General features: G+C 33.3%; 1 protein-coding gene and 1 long non-coding RNA gene across 2 annotated transcripts; both read right to left on the reverse strand.

Annotated features, from left to right (window-relative positions):
- Positions 1–16033: 16033 nt before the first annotated feature.
- On the reverse strand, positions 16034–17370 carry LOC124446233 (bombesin receptor subtype-3-like). Its single transcript, XM_046997065.1, has one exon. It carries the CDS (start codon positions 17164–17166, stop codon positions 16294–16296), a length of 873 nt encoding a protein of 290 aa, XP_046853021.1. The 5' UTR covers positions 17167–17370; the 3' UTR covers positions 16034–16293.
- Positions 17371–19151: 1781 nt separating this feature from the next.
- On the reverse strand, positions 19152–22790 carry LOC124446531. Its single transcript, XR_006948465.1, has 4 exons — positions 22727–22790; positions 21800–21871; positions 21163–21311; positions 19152–20144 (listed from the first exon to the last, which is right to left on the reverse strand). It is a non-coding gene; the product is annotated as an uncharacterized LOC124446531 (long non-coding RNA).
- Positions 22791–25683: the final 2893 nt, after the last annotated feature.

Genomic DNA, 25683 nt, shown 5'->3' on the forward strand with positions numbered 1-25683 from the left:
ATACTCAACAAATGTGTTATACAACTTGTTCTGCCTTCTTTGTTGGCTATACTGACCAATTAGAATTCATGAAAGTTTATAATGTGTAATTACATAACCAAACATCAACAAAACTTAATGCTTTTCAGAATATTTAATTTTAAAATATTATTACAGTTAAATGAAAGTAAACCCAAGTAGCGTCTCATCACAGCTGCAAATGTGAATAGGCACGTTGTCTAAGACAAAACGCATTCAAAAGTATCCAAATTTATCATATTTTATTTGATTAAAAGCCATATTAAACAGTAAATTTTGACTATTTTACGCAAAATCATTACATTAAATTCCATAAAATATCAATAACCTCAATGATCAAATGCTTGTCAACATTTAAGGTCATGGAAACAAGCATAAGCTGACGGAAACTAAATGACTTTTTTACGAGAATTTCGAGCTTTTTCAGTTTTTCTATATTACACTTTCCAAATGCCATGAAAAACTGTTTATTAGTTCCTAAGTTGTTCAAGTAAATTGTTTTAAAATATAGCAGTACAATTTAGGCATCTGCACTTTCTCATTCATTCTAATTTATTGTTTTAAACACTCCAAATACAATCGCTCATGTTTCACTATCAAAGACACCGCCAACACTCAATTTTTTCTCAAACTTAATGAAGCCTTACATTTTATTGCTTTTTAGTTAGTTTATTTTAAAGTAATTCTTGCAGTGGATAAATTTAAAAGCTATTTTAACGTTTCATCACTTGCAGAATAAAAACTTTCTCGGAGACAAAGAATATTTAAAACTAGCTATTTAAAAGGACGTCAATATAAAAGCCCTGATACGTTGTTTCTCAAGACGGGACGATAAACTGGTTCAACATAGAGTCACACTTTGTTTTGATCGTTTTGACAACGTCCTCTATCCACAGGGTTAGGCAAGATGCCTGTTTGACAACTAGGATTCCATTCTACGAGGAACTTTTTGTGGTCATATAACTGCTCCATACCACCTGCCCCTCACTACTGGACCTGTTATTGATGAAATATTTTACTTGCAATATTTCGATAGAAACATGTGAAATCATTCTAACACAGGTTCGTTTTATAAAAAATTACAACATCATGGCAAACGAAACAAGTTTTTTTTTAACTTGATTGAATTACAAAGATAGTGATCGCTGCTTATTCATGAATAAGAAAGCACAACAGAAACTTTCTCTTTCTACCATTTACTGCTCTAAATTTGCTGGCTTTTAGAAAAAAAATAGCGGACGCTAAACAATTTTTTCCGGTGTCCCAACCCTCCCAATACGGGTTTTGGATTTCATACGTTGTGCAGCTCTCATTTATGCTATATAATCCTCCATTTAGGATCGACATGTAGTTATTTTTGTCCAATTTAACCCGCTCAATATTCCTGGATTTTTTGTTAGGCAGCTATTCCACAGTTGTCACGGCGATATAGTTATGGTCAGCAAAAATAGATACACTTCAAATAAATACAACTCAAATAAACTGAAAGGTGAAAGCCGGCATTTATCCGGAGTAGTGTGAACACAACATCAAAACGGAGCGAAAATCTGAGAGCATCGTGTGAACAGCCATTTGTGTTATACAGTACATTTATCGATGTATTTTTTGTACTTTTCATCTTGTTTCCAAGCCTTTTTCAAATCTATGTAATTTTACTAATTGGCTTCCTTTCATCTTATCGGATGAAAACAGAGTAAGTTCCAATTTCCACCCGAATTTTTAAATTGACGGATCCGACTGTCGGAGGCTCACTTTATAAGAGTTCACACGATCCGTTTCATAGGATCCGACAAATCGGAACATGTGAACGGGCCTTTATAGGTATCTACATGCATTCTCTTCAATGTTTTCAATTTCTACAGTTTACACTACACAATTTTCGCAGTGTTATGTTCTTTAATGCTCAAGGAAAGTGAAAGCAAAATGTTAGTCTTGAACAATATGACATTGCTATCGAAACGATGTCGACAAAAAAAACAAGTTAAGACTGCATAAATTAAACTATTTGTCCAGTGATCGTTGCTAATATCTTGTGCATGTATACAGCCATTAAAAATATATACACAGAAAAGAAGAGAGAATCATGCATAAAGTAACCAGCTAAAGTAAATAAAATCTCCTTTTTAACTATCGAACAATTGATATACTCTAAATTACACACAATATTTATTAACAGAATCTTTTTTTAATGAGGCAATAAGCCACAATTGTGTTTTAAATAATGCTAAATATATAAATTTAGGATCTCTCGGAGGGTTTAGCAAAGTTTGGCAGGTTAAGATTCATACACTTAAAAAAGGGTGACAAATGAAAAAGGAGGCGAAGAAAAGAGAAAGGAAAGTGTGTCTATTTGTTTCAAAGAAAGCATCCCAAAACTTGATTGTGGTCTGGATCGGTGCCTCTAATTTCTCCAAATGGTAGAAGTAAAGGGCGTTCGAAGATTGGTGTCATATACATACATTCATGTCATAATCATCTGAAAACAATGGATATCAAAAGAGCTTAAGCCTGTGTATCATGATCATATGAATATGAGCCCCCCTCCCCCCAATTATTGATCTTCCTACGCTTATGGTAGGATTTGACATGTCAAAATGACAACATTTTGACATGTCAAGTGCCATTTTAAAGGAGTCAACTTTTCAATACATCGTCATTTCATGAGAGTCGTCTTTTCAACGTCTACTCTTTTTGTCTACCATTTTTTCATAGCAGTCGACATTTGATTTAAGTCGTCAGTTAATGTATGGCGCAACTAACTATTGAACTATACAACTAAACAACAACAAAAAACCTCTATTCAACTCACATGTGTGGCCACATCGTTTTTAAAAGTAGAACTATTTTCAGAGCTCACACACTTAAGAAAAGTATATTCTGACATGCACAACCTACTCATGCATTTTATAAAACACATACTCAGATCTTTTCACTCCACCTCCTTCAACTAAACACTAAAGTAGAGAGTCAGACACTACAAGTACCGGGCTTGTGACCGGTATCGCCGTGTTTAAAGATGAAAGGAAATTTACTTTATTTAATTGTTGATCTTCTATCCCAGCGCCAAGAGCTGTAAAGCAAGATTATAGCTTCTTGCACGCACAAAAGAGATAACGTAATATGATACGAAATTCAATCACATGAAATAGAATGTAAACTAGTCTGCGTCATATTAGAAATAAAGCAATAAAGCCTAGTTCATATATAGTTGTAATTGTTGTAATACCATCGGAGATAAAGTCAACAGCAATTACAACAGTAAGCGTTCCCACATAGTTGTAATTGTTATAAAATAGCACGTTAGTACCGAGGTCTCGCACGTTATCATGTCGGCGATTTTTGTTAGATTTACGCATGCGTTAGGACATCTAAACTGGAAAGGAGAAATATGGCGCGTGATGATCAAAGAGTCTCATCAATTTATCAACGAAGGGTGTGGATAAAATGCGGACTCGGACTGGTGGACTGCCTAATGGATAGTGTGGATGGAGCTTTAAATTGACTGAAGAATGTGGACTGGTGGACGCTTACTGAGGCTAAACTATATATTACTTAGTGTTACATCACAGCTGTAATCAGCGCATTTGCAAAGATAAAACATATAGAAAACTATTTAAATTTTTTATTTTATTGGTAGCCATTTTATCATTTAAATAAAATTGTTATGTCAGTTTGCAGCTCTTCGTACCACATACCTTGGAATTAAGTGTGAAACATTTTGTCCATGCTTTTATAGAAGTAATATTCTATTTTCAAATAACATACACATAAAAATGTAATCAATCAATGAAAATGCAATTGAAGAACAAAAATTTGATCTATAAATTGAAAATCCGTCAATGTTGCCTGTTTTAAAGGAAATTTCTTCTCTAATTATTGCTATATATGTTTTCTAATTGAAAGTTTGTCAATTCTACACATGTCTATTCTGTTTATATTTGTCTCTTGAGTGTTTATAAGATCATGCCATGCAGTTAACTCTTGACTGTTCCACGGATAAAAAGACAAAGGAGACAACTTTCCTCGTTTCTTCAAAAACTCTGGGTTATTGGGGATATTTTTTGTAAGTCGCGTAAAAACTCGCAGCTAACTAAAATTACGACACTTTACTTAGATTTAGTTAGACTTGTATTATTCGAAGCAATAGCTTTTTAGTGAACGCGTTAAAGGTCTTCTTGTGGATTTGATATTAACTTCACGAAAGACCTCTTGTTTAAAACCTCTTGTCTTTTTGTGCAGCACTTCATTTTTATGTCGAATATTCCATATATTAGGGGATTGACAGCGTGCGAGCTAAGAATTCTTAGAGAATGAGCAACATATAGATACTTTACGTTTTTTTCTGCGGCAAAGTACCAATGCACAATAGTTGCCACATGATAAATATGACCAGATGAAAAACAGAGAACCGTTATTGCACAATCGAAAAATGTGTTCAAGCTCCGAGTATATCTTGAAGACTCAAGTTGGGCGAGGGTTGAAGATGAGGTTTTGTTGCATTGGAAAATGTTCTTAGTGCTTTTCTTTGTTTGATCAATGCTCGAGCGATTATGGAATAAATCACAGTCTTGAATATTATTGGGAAAATGTGGAAACAGGCATAAAAAAGAAATCATTCTTAAATGTAATAACGACCTTGAGGATCTACAATGCACTCTTGAATTTTCATTCCAACTGTTTTGACCAAACCAATGTATACTAAGCCACAAGCGATTTTTATCTTATTTCGAGTCAAGGAAAGTTTTAATGGATGAAATTTCACACGATAACGTAGAATTGAAATGATCAACATCATACAAACTCCACTTATTTGAATTAAAGTATCTATGGAACCTATATATGAGCAACTGAACGAAAATGAGGCACTTTTGAACTGAATGAAAAATATACTTAGAGGAGCAAATACTTCACAAGTCGCAAGATGCAAGACAAGAATGTAGTAAGTTTTCTTTAAGAAAATCTTTTGTTTCAATATTGAAGCGATCACAAGAGTATTTCCAACAATACCAAATACACATATTGCGACAATGGAAACTATATGAGGTTCCATAAAGATATTACTGATATGTCTGACCTACTGAGTGCCTTATTTTCACTTATTTCACTTTGCATATGCCTTAAGAAAATTTATATAAAGAATGATGCTTATTTTACATATTGTGATATTTGAATATAGCATCAATTATATATTTTGGGTATGAAATACAGCTGTTGGTCTTTTCCTTACAACAAATTGGCAGTTATAGTAATGAAAATTGAAGAACTGTAGCATTTAAGATGACAATATTATGACAAATTTGTGTTTTACAGTTAATCCAAATAGGCTTGACGAAGAAAAGCTACTCCTGAGATTTCACTATATTGATGAAAATTTTGTTTTAATGTCTAAACTATATGTCAGTGAATTAAGATGTGACTAAACATCTCCTTTGTTAATGAAGGAGGGGTTGGGTATGGTAGCATTTGGGGACACCGGATAAACAATTATTGTTTAGATAAAATTTACGTTTCGCTATTGTGTTTGACAGCTTAGATATTAAATTTTATTGTTTTGCGTAACAATCAATCATAAAAGAGTTCATGAAAATCGAAGTCATCAAACTAACGCCAATTTTTCACGTTATGTTTATTGCAGTTTGATAATTACTAACGAGACATCTTCTACAGACCAACATCTCGCTTTCGATTAATGTAAAAGTGAATTTTTTCAGCAAATTTATCCAATAAGCCAATCTTTCAGATTCCTTAATGTCGTCTTTTCTCTCTTTACCGGAGAATAAAAAGACGTCCTTACAGCGTAAGGTCGTCTCTAACGCGAAAACAGCAAAAATTTGCTAGAATACTGAAATAAAGTCACGAATAAATGACCAAAATGTGCGTCAAGTAAGTGAACTTCAAAATTTATATCCCATAGAAGTGAAGAGGGCTATTGAAGTCCGAAGGGGTAAGAAAATGTTTTTTCCCGGCAGTCTATAGAACATCTGAATATACATATTTTCTTATGAAGTGAAAGTATCAGTTTTTGAGTAAATATTCAACACCGCATCGCATCATGCAGAGCTGTGTTTAATGAGGGCGCGTTCTTAAACGATACGAATGCAAAACTAATCAAGTTTGCGTTGTTTTATTGTATGTGAAACCATAATTTGGTCTCTTAGACTAACTATAATGGACTAAGTTGTTCGACCATGTCAAGATATCATGAATTGCCGATAACAAATCATCTAATTTTTTGCCCAAGTGAAACGATCTTTGAAGTACTCATGCCTACTGCTGGACTAAGAAAATGACTTTTATGCAAGATTGAATTTCAAATATTTTAGAATTAACGAAATAGTAAAGTGATAATTTAATAGTTCTTAAAAGAACTGTTTTATGTAAACAACACTAACCCAATAGTTCTAAAAGAACTAAACGACACGATGCATTTCGGCAGACTACTCCTCGGGTGTCAACGTCTGCCAAATGAAATTTTTAAAACCAACGTCTTTCTCCTAATATTTGCTTCATGTAACACATTATGGAATTTCCTATGAAAATTTTTTCCCAATACTTCATTTTCACCGTGCAGCAATAATTTATTTTTCAAACAATATGCATTTCATAATTTTATTCGCAGATAAACCTAACATTAAAACTGCATTTGAGCAACTAAAATGTGAACCAATTAGGAATGAATGCATTTGTTAAAAAGAAGATAGCATTGTAGCTGGCTAACGCAGTCAATTAAAAACAACTATCAGCTAATTGCAGTTGTTTGTAATTTCTACATGAACTAGTAAAAGTCATAAATAAAGACAATCCAAATACATTTCTATTTTTTGCCTATAGTTCTATTATGCTATTTCAAAACAACACTCTATTTAACTGTCAAATATTCCACGTAAATGACAGGTTGAAATACAATATTGCTAAAGACAATATTCATTATCTTGGAAAAATTGTCTTATTTGGGATCTATGTAAAGATTACTTGAGAACTGTAATGTGCAGTTAACTTTGACTTTATTCTAGTTAGTTTTAGGTTTTAACATGTATCATTCGAAGAAAATATTTTTTCAGTAAGCACGTTAGAGGTCTTCTTTGTTCTGATACTAAACTCAGTAAAGGCCTTGTTTTTGAAACATTTATTAAACGTAAATAGTTTAAACATTAAAAAAGGTAACATGTAAGCAATTTTCAAACGTCCTGTTATCTGAATTAGCTAGTAACTACCTTCTTGTGCACCACTTCCAAAAGTACAAAACTTTTCTGTCAAATATTCCATAGATTAATGGATTAACAGCGTGTGATCCCAAAATTCTTACACAATAAGCAACTGATATGTTTACTGTGTTAGTTTCGGCAGAATATAACAAATGCAACCAAGCTGTCATATAATAAATATGACCAACGGAAAAAAAGAGAACCGTTATTGCACAAACGAAAAACGTTTTTAAACCCCGAGTATATCTTTGAGAACTTGAGTTGGAGGAGTATTGAAAATGAGAAGGTGTTGAATTGGAAAATGCTCTTAGGGCTTTTCTTTGTTTGATCAATGCTCGAGCGATTATGGAGTAAGTTACAGTCATGAATATTATTGGGAAAATGTAGAAACAGGCAAAAACAGGCAGCCATTTGTAAATGCAATAATGACTTTGAGGATTCACAATGCATATTTGAAATGACTCTCCAACTGTCGCAACCAAACCAATGATATACGCTAAACCACAAATGATTTTTATCTTTCGTCGACTGAAGGAAGGTTTCAATGGATGAACTATTGCAGGAAAACGTAGAACTGAAATGATCAACATCATAGTAACTCCACTTGTTTGAAAAATTAAACTACATATGGTCGAAACATATATGCAGTTTGACAAAAATATGATACTTTTGAGCCACAAAAAAAGGATAGATAGCAGCGTGAATGCGTCACATATCGCAAGATGCAAGACAAGAAAGTAAAAATTTTTCTTTAGCAGAATCTTCTGTTTTATTATTGAAGTGATCACAAGGGTATTTCCAACAATACCAAATACACATATTGCCAAAACGAAAACCACAAAAACTTGCATTCTCAATGATTTTTCTGGCCAACTTGGAGTGCCCTCTTTTTATCAATTTCCCTGTTATAATGTGATGATAAACGGTGTTTTCAGTGTTTTCAGAGTAAATATTCAACACCGCATCGCATCATGCACAGCTGTGTTTAATGAGGGCATTTAATAGTCACAAATTGTATAAATGAGTTATATCAATGATATCGTTATGGATGCTTTTATATTTTCCATTGTGACAAGATGTGTATTTCACATTATTGGAAATCCATTTGAAACATGAATAAAGAAAATAGAGCTCTTCCATACATTAAGTAGCTCACATTTATTAAATATATTATTATAAAAGTTGTCCCTGTGTGGCATATAGCAATATGAGTATTTGGTATTGTTGGAAATACACTTGTGATAGTGTCAATATTAAAAAAAGATTCATTAAAAAAAGAACTATGACTTTCTTTTCTTGCATCTTGCGATATGTGGCGTGCTGCCATTGTTATGTGTATTTCTTTAGCAGTTCAAAAGCGTCACAGTTTTCTTTAACTGCGTTGATATAAATCACATTTATTTTTTGTTTACAACAAGTGGAGTCTCATATGATGTTTATCATTTCGTTTCGACCTCATCGTGCGTTCGTGAATCCATTGAAACTTTTCTCTAGTCGACGAAAGGTAAAAATTGTTTGTGGTTTAGCGTACATCTTTGGTTTGTTACGACAATTTCAATGAAATTTCATGAGTGCATTGTGGATCTTTGACGTCATTATTACATTTAAGAATCGTTTGCTTATTTTACTTCTTTTTACAATTTCATTATGTTTTTTTTTCACTTAGCTACTCCAGAAGTGTTCGAGCATTGTTCAAAAAAAAGGCAAGCCCTGAGAGCTTACTTCAACACAACACAGTCTCACTCATTTACAATTCTTCACCAGTTCCAGTCTTGGAAGATGTACAAAGAGTTTTAAAAAAATTTCGTTTGTGCAATAACTGTTTTCTGTTTTTTAGTAGGTCGTATATATTGTATGACAGGTTTTGTGCATTTTTATTTTACGCCAGTGAAAAACGTAAAGATTATATACATTGCTCCTTTTCTTAAAATTCTTTGCTCGTACAAAGTCAATCCCATAATCCATGAAATACTTGACAGAAAGATGTTGTATTTTTGGAAGTGCTATACAAAGAGACAAATTTGAGCTAGGTCAAATAACAAAACACTACCCTTTCAATCACTTGCATGTTCTTGTTTTAGTTGTTTTATGTGTTTGAATTACATAATGTTTTTAAAGAGGTCTCTTATGTAGTTCAATAGTTCTATAGTTTAAAAGCTATTTTAACGTTGCATCACCTGCAGAATAAAAACTTTCTCGGAGACAAAGAATATTTAAAACTAGCTATTTAAAAGGGCGTCATTATGAAAGCCCTGATAGGTTGTTTCTCAAGACGGGATGATAAACTGGTTCTGCATAGGGTCACACTTTGATTTGATCGTTTTGACAACGTCCTCTATCCACAGGGTTAGGCAAGATGCCTGTTTGACAACTAGAGTCCCGTTCTACGAGGAACTTTTTTTGTCATATAACTGCTCCATACCACCTGCACCTCACTACTGGACCTTTTATTGATGAAATATTTCACATGCAATATTTCGATTCAAACATGTGAAATCATTCGAACACAGGTTCGTTTTATAAAAAATTACAACATCATGTTAAGCAAAACAAATAAAACTTCGGTTTCTGTTCCGGTTAAATGCAGAGCAACAAATATACCATTTTGAAAGCAAGATTTTAAAATAAATAATGAAGTAATTTCATGCAGAAATGCTAATTAAGTTCATAAAATGAAGGATGCACAATGAGCTAACATTTCTATCCAGCACATGATTGTAGGGTGTGTCACAAAAGTTGAGAATCTTGAAATGCTTAGTAAAGTATAATATAGGACAAATAACCCACAAACTTGTGCTAGTATGAGTACTTTAGCATCGTTAGTTCAAGCTAAGATGCATAACAAAAAATCGACCTCGGAAAACAGAAAAGTGATGTGCGGGAAAAAAATCTTGAAGGTTTATATGGGGTTTTAAAAATCAGTTTTCATTTTTTGTTTTAAAAGTTTTGGTTTGGCTTGACAAAGAATGGAAGTTTAAGAAAATTTGATGTAGGGTAAGTCTATCGCGCAAATCCATAAACTTGAATTCTGTTTTAACTCAAAGTTTGCGTGACCTTTTTCGTGAGCGAACAACTACCTCCAATTCAAATTATTTGATTAATGCATTCACGTAAATTTCAATGCTTTTGTCTATTCTTTCATTCTATTGAGGATATTAATTAATTAAGGGAGGCGCAAGCATTCAATGTTACATGCCCTGAAACCATAACCCAAACTCACGCAATTACTGACTTATTCTTCATCAAATTTTCAATCTATGTAAACCTTCAATCTATAACCTAAACCACAATAACACAATCCATAAAATCCAAATCTTTAAAGCGCAAGTTTATGCGGTGTTTAATTAAACTCATGTTTTGTTGCATCATGTACGACCAAATTATAATCATGCCCAATTGTCTGTGCTTTGACAAACGAAAAATATTTTACTATTCCCATTATTTCTTTACAAACTTCAGTTGTGTCAGTAGCGGATCCAGCGTTAGTCAAAATAAATTATAGCTGCATAATTTTAAATTCAAAGTACTTTCAGAAAAACACCATTGGTTTTAAATTTCTAAAGAATATAAATTTACCAATGGATTTGCCTCTAAGGTACTTTGAAATGTAAATACATGCCAAAATGGACTGCAGTAATTTATATTTACTTACCCTGGATCTGCCTCTGAGCTGTATGAGGATTGTAGAGGAAATTATGCTATTAAGGCTCTTAGTGTTTTTCTTTGCTTGATAAATGCTCGAGCGATTATGTTTTTTGTAAAAAATAGAAAACTATTAATTATACTTACATTTTGGCATCTCACATCACTTGAACATTTTTTATTTTGGAGTAGCATTTCCACTAAAGACATTGTTTTTCCATATCCATTATAGATCAGACAATTTAACGAGTGTTATCCAAAGTACTGGTATAAAATACTGGTATAAAATTTTGTTTGATCATTTCCATTGTACTTTAAGAGCTTTCGTAAATGGAAATCAATTCACTTTGTTGCATGTTATAGCAAGTGCTCAAGAAATTAAGAAGTTACATCACAATCATCAATCTTATTCTTGACTTGCAACCATTCTCTTGAGATTTTTTTGTTTGATAATTACCAACGAGACATCTTCTACAGACTAACATCTTCGCTTTCTACCAATGTAGAAGTGAATTTTTTCAGCAATTTTATCCAATAAGCCAATCTTTCAGATGCCTTAATGTCGTCTTTTCTCGCTTTACAGGAGAATAAAAAGACGTCATTACAGCGTAAGGTCGTCTCTAACGCGAAAACAGCAAAAATTTGCTAGAATACTGAAATAAAATCACGAATAAATGACCAAAATGTGCGTCAAGTAAGTGAACTTCAAAATTTATATCCCATAGAAGTGAAGAGGGCTATTGAAGTCCGAAGGGGTAAGAAAATGTTTTTTCCCGGCAGTCTATAGAACATCTGAATATACATATTTTCTTATGAAGTGAAAGTATCAGTTTTTGAGTAAATATTCAACACCGCATCGCATCATGCACAGCTGTGTTTAATGAGGGCGCGTTCTTAAACGATACGAATGCAAAACTAATCAAGTTTGCGTTTTTTGCTGATTGTGAAACCATAATTTGGTCTCTTAGACTAACTATAATGGACTAAGTTGTTCGACCATGTCAAGATATCATGAATTGCCGATAACAAATCATCTAATTTTTTGCCCAAGTGAAACGATCTTTGAAGTACTCATGCCTACTGCTGGACTAAGAAAATGACTTTTATGCAAGATTGAATTTCAAATATTTTAGAATTAACGAAATAGTAAAGTGATAATTTAATAGTTCTTAAAAGAACTGTTTTATGTAAACAACACTAACCCAATAGTTCTAAAAGAACTAAACGACACGATGCATTTCGGCAGACTACTCCTCGGGTGTCAACGTCTGCTAAATGAAATTTTTAAAACCAACCGATATATATAATGTCAAGAAAGAGTGTACGTCATCTTCAAAAGGAGAGAAATGCCGTTCATTCTTTCAGTTACACGTCACGGAGGCTGTCTTAATAATTAACTAATCCCGTCCTTTGACGACAAAAGAATTATGTTTTCAATTTATCCCTGTTTTGAGGCTTGAAAATGAGACGGTTTTCCATTGGAGAGTGCTCTTATGCCCGTTTCAAACGTCGCATTTTACATGCGCCGAAAGCATTAAAGACAAAAGAAAATGAGATGAACTTTTGTTTTAATTATATTCGGCTCGTGTAAAGTTCGACGTTTGAAACGGGTCTGAGGCTTTTCTTTGTTTGATTAGTGCTCGAGCGATTAAGGAGTAAGTCATGATCATCATCATATCTTGTCGCGCGAAGGGGCGATCCAAACTCGGGCTGGAAGTTTGGAAGTGTTGCGCGTGTTGTAGCAATCAGTCGAAATCAGGGACGGCACGTGAAGCCTTGCTACTTGTCCCCAAGGAGTAAGTTAAACTCACAGTGTAGAAACAAACAGTAGTCCACTCCTTGTGCAACTGTGCAACTTTCTCATTCTCTTTTGTTTTAATTGTATTCGGTAGATTTAAAGTTCGACATTTGAAACGGGTCTGAGGCTTTTCTTTGTTTGATTAGTGCTCGAGAGATTAAGGAGTATGTTAAAGCACAGTATAGAAACAAACAGTAGTCTCACTCCATTGTGCAACTTGGTTCTGTATATTTAATTAGTTTACTGGCTGCGGCTAGCCATTTTAGTGCTCCTACTGGTCAAAAAAAAGCAATTGACTGGCTGGCTTAGGCCTGTTTCAAACGCTGCATTTTACATGAGCCGAATGCAATTAAAACAAAAGAAAATGAGGAATTTTATCTCATTTTCTTTTGTCTTTAATGATTTCGGCGCATGTAAAATGCAATGTTTGAAACGGACCTTACTAAATGTGGGGTAAAACAGACCAATCAGAAACCGCGAACGATTATGCTGTTGAAATACTTCACTAAATATCAAATAGCATTAATCCTTTTAATTCTACTTAATTTAAGTTATTATTACAGTAAATAAAAGCCGTTTGGAACCTCATGAGAAGCATATATCAACGTGCAAATCACATATGGGGTCATATGAAATTTCCTCGTAAAACCCATGTTGTTTCTATGCGGGTTTTTTTATAACGAAACGTTTGTGGAAGAATTTGATGAAAGAGAGTTGTTCATATATAGCACGTCTGCAACCACAAAATAAACATGTTCAATGAAAAACAGAAAATGTGCCAATACAAACAAAAAATATTCTTCATGCCTCAAATCTTGGAATCATGTGTCAATTATTTAGCCCTGTATTTGTATTCTTACAACATGCAATATTTCGTTTTTAAACCATTTCACAATGTTATTTGCGTGCAGATACGTCAAACGTTGCAACTCAACTGTAAAAATGTGAAATATAAATTCATGCATGCATTTGTCATGAAAAGATGGCGTTTTTACTTTGTACTTAAAAAATATAATTAGCTCACTATCGCTATAGGTAATTTCTAAATGAACAAGTCTCAGTTTGTCAGAATTGAATATAAATAAAATACAACAATTTCCTCTCAATATTTCTCTCTTGATAGTTTTAGAGAACACTAGTTAATTGTCGAATATTCCACGTAAATGTAAAGTTGAAATATAATCTATAGACAATTCTCATTATTTCTTGGAAACATTGTGTTATTCAAGATCTAGTGTGCAAGTAAATTGCTTGAAAATATGTATTTCGTTTCTCATCATATTTTAGTTAGTTTCAGTTTCGACTTGTATCATTCGAAACAGATATTTTTTAAGTGTCTTTTTTGGTTCTGTAATTAAATTCATAAAAGGACATTTGTTTAAAGGCATTAACGGTATGTTGTTTCAACATCTAAACTACTAGAAAAAGAAAAATGTGAGTGATTGAATATCAAACGTCTGTCATCTGAATTAGCTTAAATTTTTATTCTTGTTCAACACTTTCAAAAGTGCAGGACTTGTCTATCAAATGATCCACATATTAAGACACTGATTGCGGTCGACCACAAAATTCTAACGCAAAAAGCAAGTGATGAATTTACCTTGTTAGTTTCTGAAAAGTAAAACCAATGCAACCAAGCGATAGTATAGAGAACATACAGTAGGGCCACTCCATTGAATTTTTTCGTGCCACGCAGATCTTATTACGCACGTGATTACCCTATTGGCAGTCAGTAAATTGCATTGTGTGACCAATAGGATTGACGATATGGCAAACGGCAGCCAGTAAACTAACTAAATAACAGCAGACAGTTGCACAGCGAAGTGGCACTACTGTATATTCCTATACTGTGACCAAGCTGTCACATGATAAATATCTATTTGTACTTTGTTATTTTGTTTACATGGTAGTTTAGACAGTGAATTTTCTTGTGTTGTGTAATAATCTATCATAAAAGAGTTGACAAAAATTCATGCCATCAAACTAACGTTTATTGTTGACGACATTTCATGGCAATTTCATAATTACCAACGAGACCCCTTCTGCCAACCAACACCCCACTCAGTAACTCTCTCGGCAGTGCAAAATCATACTTCTTGTATACAATGTTGAAAAACCGTATAAGTGAAGAAGGCAGCCTAAGATGTGAGGAAATCATTGTTTGCATCGGTTGAAGACGATCTAAATACTCATATTCACATAGTGCTCTTAATCTCTTACATCTCTGATCCCTTAAAGCGAACGACGTATCTTGTTCTCATATTTATCCTCCTAAGTCCTCTTGTTATCATATACATTTTTTTACAAGTGTTTCAAGTCCTTTTCTATTCATTCACGAAATCTTCTTACTACACCGACTATTGTTTTTCTTTTCTTCCTGATCATATTTGCTGCATTTATCCATTTATCTGAGAGTTTTTTTTGATCACCTAGAGCCTTTCTCAAATCTTCCCTTAAAACCAGACTACTCTCCTCATATTAAAATGTTTTAAAATTCAACTTTTGCTTTTGAAAAACTAGCGTACACAAATCATATCAATAAAATTCATTTCAAAAGGTAAGATATTTACAGCGTTCAAAAATATAGAGAAATGATGCGTGTTGCGTCGAAGCAGTAGCTGACAAACTATTTAACGGTTAAGCCTGGTTAATAAGATTTTTCAAAGTACCCAAAAACTGATGTACATTTTAGAAAGAGAATTTCGTATCTAACCCTGAGGTTATAAAGACGTTATAGTTTGTATGTTTTCTCCGTTATTGCACTGGGTATATACAGTGGCGGATGACTAATTACAAGGCCTGTAGGCTACGACAAAGCTGTGGGTCTTTAAGTGATATTTGTTCCTCCAAATAAGTTCAGTGTTTTGATGACGTTTGTGTTTTATGCGTTCCATTGCTTTTGCATTTCCTGGCTTCTGTTTGTAACTCATATAGTGTAAACATTGAGGAACAAATTTAAAGTTCAACTTGAGTAAGTCCCCTGCACTTTATGAGTTTTGTGCATTAAGCATTAAAACAGTAGATCGTAAAGTTTCCAGCAGCATATATGGTCGAATTTAGAACAAAAAGGCTAAAGGTGAAATATGTCTAAATACAACGGGCGTCTTGAAAAGGCGGGCCTGTAGGCTTCAGCCTACTTAGCCTACTGCATTTGTAATACGTCACTACGTGTATGCAGTCAAAATGCTTTTATCTCATTTTAGTATTTATTTGTTCGGCATAAAGCAAAATATGCGATGTTTACAAAGATGCTGAATAGTTTTGCAAAATGCTGTTGTAGATTGAATAAATGTCCTTATCTATGACAAATTTGACAGGAAACTGATAACTTTTAAATATTTGTTGACAGAAAGAACTCTGCAAAAATTAATTTTGAGATCATCATGTCGAACACATTTATTTATTTTATTTGTAAAGTAAATAAAGAGATGGAAAACATGCCGACTTGATTTACAATACTATTATGAAATTATGTATTGTTGGAAATCAACAAAAATGCATTTCTTAGAATCATATAAACGCTCACAAAGCAATTCAGAACTAAATTATATTCTAGCTACTTTATAATGTTCGAAATACATAAAGGAGCCCCTATATAAAAAATCTCTACTTTTTGATACTGAAAACAACTTAGATTGGTCTTATTTTGGGGCAGCATTTCCATAAAAACAACATTTTTCTATCCAATATTCCATAGATCAGAGGATTTAACGCGTGTGAGCCAAAAAGACGGAGAACATAAACAACGTAAAGATTGGTGGATGAATTTGAGGGAACAGTGTTGTTTAAATATAGCACGTCTACAACCAAAAAACAAGCGTGACCCACTGTGAAGCAGAGAACTGTGCTGACACAAACAATAAATGTCTTACTATGCCGATTATATCTTTGAAGACTTGAGCTGGTAGAGGATTGTAGATGAGAATGTGTCGGATTGGAGAGTGTTCGTAGTGCTTTTCTTTGTTTAATCAATGCTTGAGCGATTATGGAATAAGTCACAGTCATGAAGATTATTGGGAAAATGTAGAAACATGAATAAAACGCAAACAATTCGTAAATAAAATAACGAGCTTGAGGATCCACAATGCACTCTTGAAATGTCATTCCAACTGTCGTAACTAAGCCAATGATGTACGCTAAACCACAAACGATTTTTATCTTTTGTCGACTGAAGGAAAGTTTCAATGGATGAACTATCGCACGATAACGTAGAACTGAAATGATCAACATCATAGATACTCCACCTATTTGAAAAAAAGTATCTATGCCACTTATATATGAGCAGTTTAACAAAATTGGTTTGCTTTTCAAATGGTGTTCAAAGATCTCAAAGAAAAATATACTCAATAGTACAAATGCGTCACATATTGCAAGATGCAAGACAAGAAAGTAGTAGTTCTTCTTTAACAGAATCTTTTGTTTTAAAATTGAAGCGATCACGAGAGTATTTCCAGCAATGCCAAGAACACATATTGCCACAACGAACACTACAATATCTTTCATTATTAATGATTTGTCTGGCCAACTTTGGAGTGCCCTACTTTCTTCTTATTCCCTGTTCAAATGTGATGATAAACTGTGTTTTCCGTAAATATTGAATACTGCACCTCATCATTCACAGCTGTGTTTAATGAGGGCGTTAATAAAAAAACGAAACGTGTCCAAAACTAATCAAGTTTGCGTTGTTTTATTGGATGTGTAATATGATCTCTTAGACAAACTTTATTGGACTAAATTGGTTGACCATGTCAAGATATAATGAATTGCCGATAACATATTGATCTCATTTTTTGCGAAGTCAAACGATTGCTGAAGTCATCATGCCATCTGCTGACAGACTGAGATATAACTTTTTGCAGGAACTGAAGTTCAAATATTTTAGAATAATAAAGTCTATTTGGAATCCGTTGTACGACATGCATACATGGACACTATTGAGATATTTATGCATGCATGAACAACTTAGAAAATGATTATTAAACATAAATTTTAATAAATCAAATAACAAATGCAATTGAACACAGTAGTGTTAAAAATAATTTCAAGCGTTTGTGGAGAACAATATTATCGAACTTGAAAATATTTTTATTGGCATTGTAACGATATGATCTTATAGAAATTTAATCAGTTATATGGACAGTTATCTTCTGAATGAGCATGTTTTTAATTTGTCAAAGTAAATTATAAAGGCAGTATAAGTTCGCAACAATGAATTTGTTCATATTTTTGCCTTTTTGAACCTCCAAAAGAATATCAGTTGTTTGTTGGGTATCACACGATAATATTTTAACCTTGTACACCATGATTAAAAATTAAAACATCTTACATTAGATGCCTGTAACAATGACTACCATCACAACGTTTTTTTTATATAAAAAATATTTACACAGATCTCGGCTTGCATGTGTTTATCTCTGAGTGTTAATGGTTTTCAACCTGTTCCTGCTTAACTTTGTTCGAAAATTGTAATACAGTTTTAGCTATTTAAATGCATAAAATTTCGGGCAAAAACTCGAAAACAAAGTGGAATGATAATTACTTGAATTTTATCAATTTTTGAGCAGCTATTTCAGTAGTAATACCGTGCGATATTTTTCTATCCAACATTTTATGGATCAGAGGATTCAACAAATGTGACCTAAAAACACGGACAGCAAATGCAGTGTACATATTTGTAGAGGCATTCATTAAACGAAAAATATATGACTGAATCATTAGAGAAAGAGCATTATCTCAATTTTTAGCGCATCTTTACAGCAAACAATAAATATGACCCGTTTTTAAGTAGAAAACTGTGTTTACGCAGATGAAAAATGTCTTACTATTTTGAGTATGTGTGATGGAGGACTTTAAGATGAAGTTATGTTGGATTGCAGAATGTTTTCAGTGCTTTTCTTTGTTTGATCAATGCTCGGGCGATTATGGAGTAAGTCTCAATCATGAATATTATTGAGAATATGTAAGAGCAGGTATGAAAAATGATCTGGAGTAACTACTCTATAACTGTCATTCCAACTGTCATTACCAACCATTGAAATACATAATCCAATAGTATTCCCTTTGAATCAACGCCGTTAATGTAGATAATTCAAAGAAGTCTCACAAATCGTATTATTAAGCCAACTCTACTTTTAGCATAATGCAAATAAAAAATTATATCCAGGTTAGTCGCCCGTTTTTGCCTGCAATGCGTATTGCGTAGCTACTGAAGTGACAGAAGTGTCATTTCACTAACTTGGAATCAATTTGTTTCTGTTCTGGAAATAACTTGCTTTAATTGCTAAAGTCTTATTGTAAAGAATAAGAGCAACTAATTGAAATTTTCATTCTAAATGGCATTTAAATGATCCCGTGGCATTCAACTTGATTTCTTCTATTTTTTTATTTTTATATTTTTTATTATCTATTTTGATCATTTCTTTTGATTGTATGTCCCGTGGTCAAAACTATAACACATTTACTATAAAACAAATATAAACAAATAAAGAAAGGTGACCTATTGTTTATTGCTCAATTAAAATCTTATTTAGTCATTACTAATTGACCAATTTTCAACACGATGGTTATGACGAAATTGCATGTTTGTTACAACCGTTAAAAATGTTTGTTTGAACCATCTTTATTTGTCATTTCTAAGTGACCAGTTTTGCATATGGTTGTATTGACCATCGTAATTGGCAATTTCTAAATGACCAATTTTTCATATGGTTGTTATGACCAAATTGCAATAGTGGCAACCATTAAAAATAGTCGTTCAACTATTGAGTTCTCACTGTGTGGTCACCAAACCGTATCTTAACACTGTTTAGAGCGTTTGAACAGAACACTCAACAATGTCGAGATAAATTTGCGCTGTTTACAGCGTATATTGTAGTAATTTACCTGGTCACTGAACCGTATATGTAGGTGTATATATATATATACATGCAGTTGCTAGGCTTCAACATTGTATCCCATGATCCTACACGTTATCATTTAAGGATGAGCATGCTTTCAGCGATTGCGCGCATCGTTTAAATATCATTCAACAAACGCAAAACAATGTTGAGCGCATTTTGAGTGTACGTGTTCAGAGCGTTTGTATGCAGCGTAACGACGTATTCTAAACTACATGCAACAGACATTATCTTCAACCAAAGGAAGGTTTGAAGCCAATCACAGGATACATACGATCACTGTTTTAAAATATGAATTATTATTTGACTTACCATCATGAGCCTTAGAATCATACGCCCACATCGCCAAAAATTCTTAGCGGTTGAAGTTAACAATTTGGTCAACAGTTCTTCTTTATAACATTTCCTTTTCTTTGAGATCAACTCTGTGGTGACGAAATAGTAATAAGTTCGAAACGGTATTGTTGTCTCCTCTCATATAAGGAATTAAAATGGTACTGTCTTCTTAGTTTGTTTCATTTTACAAAGTGTTTCAGCATCCACTATAACTCGCTCAATAATCTTGTATCTGGTTTGGCAACCATTCTGCAAGCAAAGAAGTCAATCATAAGTTATAGCCACACCTTAGAATAGTTGGTTATGTAGAGGCTGTCGCAAAAAACTGCTTGTATTTGAAATTATTCGACAATTAGAATTTGCTCGATTCAGGAATAGTTAATCCCCAAAGAGCAATAACATTAAAAGAAAACGTGTTTTGCATTTAACAAGAGGGGAGGCAGTCGACGTATTTTAGCAAAAAGAAAAGATAAAAAAGGTTTGCAAACGTTGATTTATACTTCGTCGTCTACAGCAAAATTTTAACAAAATTGATCAACCATTGCTTGTTTATTCTGAGAGCCAATCACATTTTGCACTTGACTAAAGCTAGCCAATAGCATTTCTTTAGTCATATAGATCATGTACGCGTGATATTTGCAAACCTTGACTTCATCAATTTTGAATTTTCCGAATAACTGTGCTGGAAAAGAAAAGCAACTGGTTTGCCAGTCGAATTTTGGAATTGTTTCAGTGTCAAATAAGATGTGTTTATAAAAAAGCTCAATTGCTTTACAAACTGCTGTTGTATATTGAAAAAATATTTTTATTTAGGCAATTAGCTACTTGATGCTGTTGAAAATGATGATCTATGAGTAACAATGCTACAAAACCATTCAAAGCTAAAATATATTCTAGAGAGCCTGTTTTGCCACAGTAAAACAAGCTTGAATCATGAATGTTTGTTTTTTTTTGTTCTTGAGGTTTACAAAGACTATTAGACAAAGTGGGATTTTTCTATTCAACATTATTTTCTTCGTTTTTTTCTTCTTTTTTTTCTTCATAAAACGGAAAGTTTTATGTTGGGCAATAACATTTTTATTAAAACTTCGTTCTCCCTCAGGGAAATCTATAGTTTAATTATTTCCTAACAATTGTCAAACACGCAGAATATTTCTCACGTTTGTTAATTAAAATCTCATCGGCTTGGCCATGCATTATTAACATAGTATGCGCATGCATGGCGATGATCGAACGGTAAAAGAATTTAATGAAATATCCTTAATACCGATGGGTTGAATTCATGTTTTAGAATGTTTATTTTACGAGCTTGACTTTCAATCTCCGTCTTCTATCTGGTTTACTTTATATTTGAGAAGTCGAGGGCATGCCAGATATATTAGCCAGTTCTCTCACGGTGTCTTTTGAAAGCTGTTTCTGTAAAAACAACAATAAAATTGTCCAAAGATAAACTGAAATTACTATCTCGCTCAATTTGAATTAACATAATGCACTTTTTAAGGATTTTGTTCTATTCTATCCCAGTTCATAAAAGATGCTTGATGAATCTACACCCCATGGCCAAGTATGAAGGATTGGTGAAAGTTTTGCAAAACAAGTGAGGTTTATGAGACTAAAATAACTTGATTGATGGTCAGCCAAGTTTGCATATAGTATTGCATAGCATCTTTAAAATCAGAACAACGTAAATTTAACAATAAATTCTCATGTTATAACTAGCTAATTTACCAAGTAATTGCCTCAGAAGCAAAATAACCATTTGGGGCAACACACCCAAAATCACCAATAAAATTTATTTCAAAATACAGCAAACCCCTTCCCACAAAGCCATTCTACATAACCATCATACATCCGTTGCTGTTTTAGTGTATACTTCTTCATGCATTAAAGAAATACAACCTGACCTAAACATCATGTTGGTCTATGGCCAAACAACGCTTTCCATTTATGATAAATATTTTTTAAGTTCTTGAAAACTACAAATTACACAAAACGAAGAATGATTCAATTGAGGTTTTTTGAGAGTAAACATGAATATAAACAATTTGGGAGGAGGGATCAATATTATATGTAATTATTATTTTATGCGCATGTGAAAATTAAATTTGTCACAAACCTGTAAAATAAGATGAAGCTAAGTTGTCCTTCCTTAAGCAATTTTGTCATGTTAGCCATTCATGTTCATTGCAGGCAATACTTGTTCTACATGAGTCATAAATGATCAAAAACATATATACTCTGTTGACATAGTCCCTCTATACGCACTATCTTACATTCATTGGTGTTTTAACACATACTATACAGCACACCCCTTCGAACAAAGCCATTCTACATAATCATCATACATCCATTGCTGTTTTAGTGAATACTTCTTCATGCATTAAAGAAATAGAACCTTACTTAAACATCATGTTGGTCTATGGCCAAACAACGCTTTCCGTTTATGATAAATATTTTTTAAGTTCTTGAAAACTACAAATTACACAAAATGAAAAATGATTCAATTGAGGTTTTTTGAGAGTAAACATGAATATAAACAATTAGGGAGGAGGGATCAATATTGACATATACGTAATTATTTTATGCTTTATCCTCATTTGACTCTGAAGATGACTACCGCTAAGGTTGTCGAAACATCAGTCAACAACAAAAACAGTCCTTCTCAGGACTTTATTAACCTGGACGATCATCATTTACAAACATGTAATGATACTCCCGGGTTCAAACCATTTACTTTATTATGCTTTATCCCTTGTCAACTGTAATCATAGGTATTACATGAATACATTAGCAGTTACATAAAAGCAATGAAAATTAAATTTGTCACAAACCTGTAAGATAAGATGAAGCTTAGTTGTCCTTCCTTAAGCAATTTTGTCACTTTAGTCATTCATGTCCATTGCAATACTTGTTCTACATGAGTCAGAAATTATCAAAAACACATATACATAAATTTGCCTTAAGTGAGCACACAAGCATGAAATAAATATTGCATAGACTTTAAAAATTACTTATTTGAACTAACATCTTGTGGTGAGATTTAAAGCAGTGGCTTAAAGGAGTTTACATTTCGCCTGGTTTTATTGGGTGAAGGAGAGGAACCAAGTAGTTGCACTGCAAAATATTTATATGTTACCTATGACAAACAATGTTCAAAGCAAAAGCAAGTGATTTTTCATATTCAGTAGATTTCCAAATGCATCAGTCAATCATGGCATATAAGTAAAAGAATTTATTAAAATAAGGTGCAACAACACTGCAAAAATCACCATCAAAATTTACTTTAAAGAACAGAGCACACCTCTGTTGACATAGTCCCTCTACACGCACTACCTTAGATTCATTGGTGTTTTAACACATGCTATTTCTTGCATCAAAGGAAGACAACCTTACCCACATATCATGGAATTAAATCCATTTCTATATTCCCGCAATTCCTGACTATTCTTGCAGTTGGAGCTACAAAGGTATTGACAGACACTGTAAAGAAAGCAAATTAATTTTCTTTATATTATTTGGCTGCTTTGAATAAGCCATTTCAAGATTTTAAAAGTAAGCCTTTCAGCCTTGATAATTGCATTATAAGAGGTAATAGTGAATTTCAGTGATACTGTATTACTTTCATACTAAAACAATATAATAAAACAGAAGTCTGCGTTAAAGTATAATGGTTTATCAGCACATATATATGTGAGTAAACTCTTAAATAGCCTATAAATTAATTAAATATAACGGTGATAACGTGAATATGTTAGGAAAACACTTAACCATCATAATGTCGATGTTGAGTTGTTGACTCCAATTAATAGGTATCACTAATCACACTAACAATTTATGCTCTACGTAAATAAAACAAAGATGCCATAGTCTTTTCAAACCTTTTTGAGAATCCACAGTAAATCCAAAAGATCAGGAGATTGAAAACATCAATAAACATCGGGGTTGGCCATTCTTCTTTAATTAAATCTTCTTTAATCTTCTTTAAATAATTAAAGAAGATGTCAAATTTGTCTCAAAATCTTTATTGTTCATTAATGTTGATAACACAAGGTTGATATATTCATTCATTAATTAATTGCACTTCATGTTGTGCGACCATTGTGGCTTGAGTAATCATTCAAGTGGTCAAGTTTATATGTAAAGGTAATTTTACTTAATTATGCTGTTTTATTTATACCTTTAAAAAATATTAATAGATGAAATGTGAAAAAATCAAAAAAGGTTATGGAAAGTTTGCAATGTAGTTCACTGTCATTGGATTCACTAGATTAGATTGTAATTTAAAATTTAAATTAGTCTAACTTTATGTCGTAAAATTGTAATAAAAAGTGTTATATAAATAACTTTCAGCAAAACTTTACAAAGTCATCTTTAATCTTCTTTAATCTTCTTTAATCTTCTTTGCATGAATTAAAGAATAAAGAAGATGTTGATTATGGAAAAATCTTATTTAATCCAACCCTGACAAACATCCAAGTACAAAAATACGAAAATTTGTCTCCTCGATCGTTCGAATTTTAAAACACGTGTTGTGCTATTTGGCTCAATCAGCGGGCAAATGTTCGGGTAAGAAAGATTAGTAGGCTATCGTGCCAAGGCTTTCGCTGCACGTGCATATGGCTTTCTTAATAAAGATGGATAAATAGTATTAACTATAAAGATAATGCTTATCCAATGGTAATTATTCCGATGGTAATTGGTTGATAGTGTAATTACGGAAGAATTTCTGATCGATGTTATGCGTTTGTTGCCACAAGAAACATGCCATATAACAAATTTTATAATGAAAAAATTAAAATGTTACCCAACGCAATGTACAAGTTTCTTTTTTAGTTAATAACATGGTAAAACATGCATCGTCGTGATTTCGACTCGTTTTCAACGAAAATTGCAAACTTCATTTCACGTCGAAAAATGATGTTGTTTCGACATCGAAATAGAGTTGAAACAACGACGTCCATTGAGCGTCAGCATTTCGACGTCGAAAGAGAGTCGAAACAACGACGTCGATTGAGCGTCAGCATTTCGACGTCTAAAGAACGTCAAAATACAGTTGAAACAACGACGTCCATTGAGCGTCCGCATTTCGACGTCGAAAGAACGTCAAAATAGAGTTGAAACAACGACGTCCATTGAGCGTCCGCATTTCGACGTCGAAAGAACGTCAAAATAGAGTTGAAACAACGATGTCCATTGAGTGTCAGCATTTCGACGTCGAAAGAACGTCAAAATAGAGTTGAAACAACGACGTCCACTGAGCGTCCGCATTTCGACGTCGAAAGAACGTCAAAATAGAGTTGAAACAACGACGTCGATTTAGCGTCAGCATTTCGACGTCGAAAGAACGTCAAAATAGAGTTGAAACAACGACATCCATTGACCGTCAGCATTTCGACGTCGAAAGAACGTCAAAATAGAGTTGAAACAACGACGTCCATTGGGCGTCAGCATTTCGACGTCGAAAGAACGTCAAAATAGAGTTGAAACAACGACGTCCATTGGGCGTCAGCATTTCGACGTCGAAAGAACGTCAAAATAGAGTTGAAACAACGGCGTCGATTAAGCGTCAGCATTTCGACGTGGTGAGAACGTCGAAATTACGTCGATTTCGACGTCGATCCGACGTCAATTGCCCACTGGGTTGTGGCAACAAACATCCTTACCACTGGATTGGAGTGTAATAAAACATTGCGCTTCTTTAAGTCGCTGAACATATTACTTTAAAAAAAGAGAATTTGCAAACATCCAAACAGCCTATGTCATCCCAGCTGTGAACAACCTTTGGAAA

The sequence above is a fragment of the Xenia sp. Carnegie-2017 genome, unplaced genomic scaffold (assembly GCF_021976095.1).
Source record: "Xenia sp. Carnegie-2017 unplaced genomic scaffold, XeniaSp_v1 HiC_scaffold_12, whole genome shotgun sequence".
Lineage (NCBI taxonomy): Eukaryota > Metazoa > Cnidaria > Anthozoa > Malacalcyonacea > Xeniidae > Xenia > Xenia sp. Carnegie-2017.

Excerpts from the sequence above, each read along its gene's own strand:
- LOC124446233 (XM_046997065.1), bottom strand. The coding sequence starts at position 17,166 with ATGAAAGATATTGTAGTGTTCGTTGTGGCAATATGTGTTCTTGGCATT.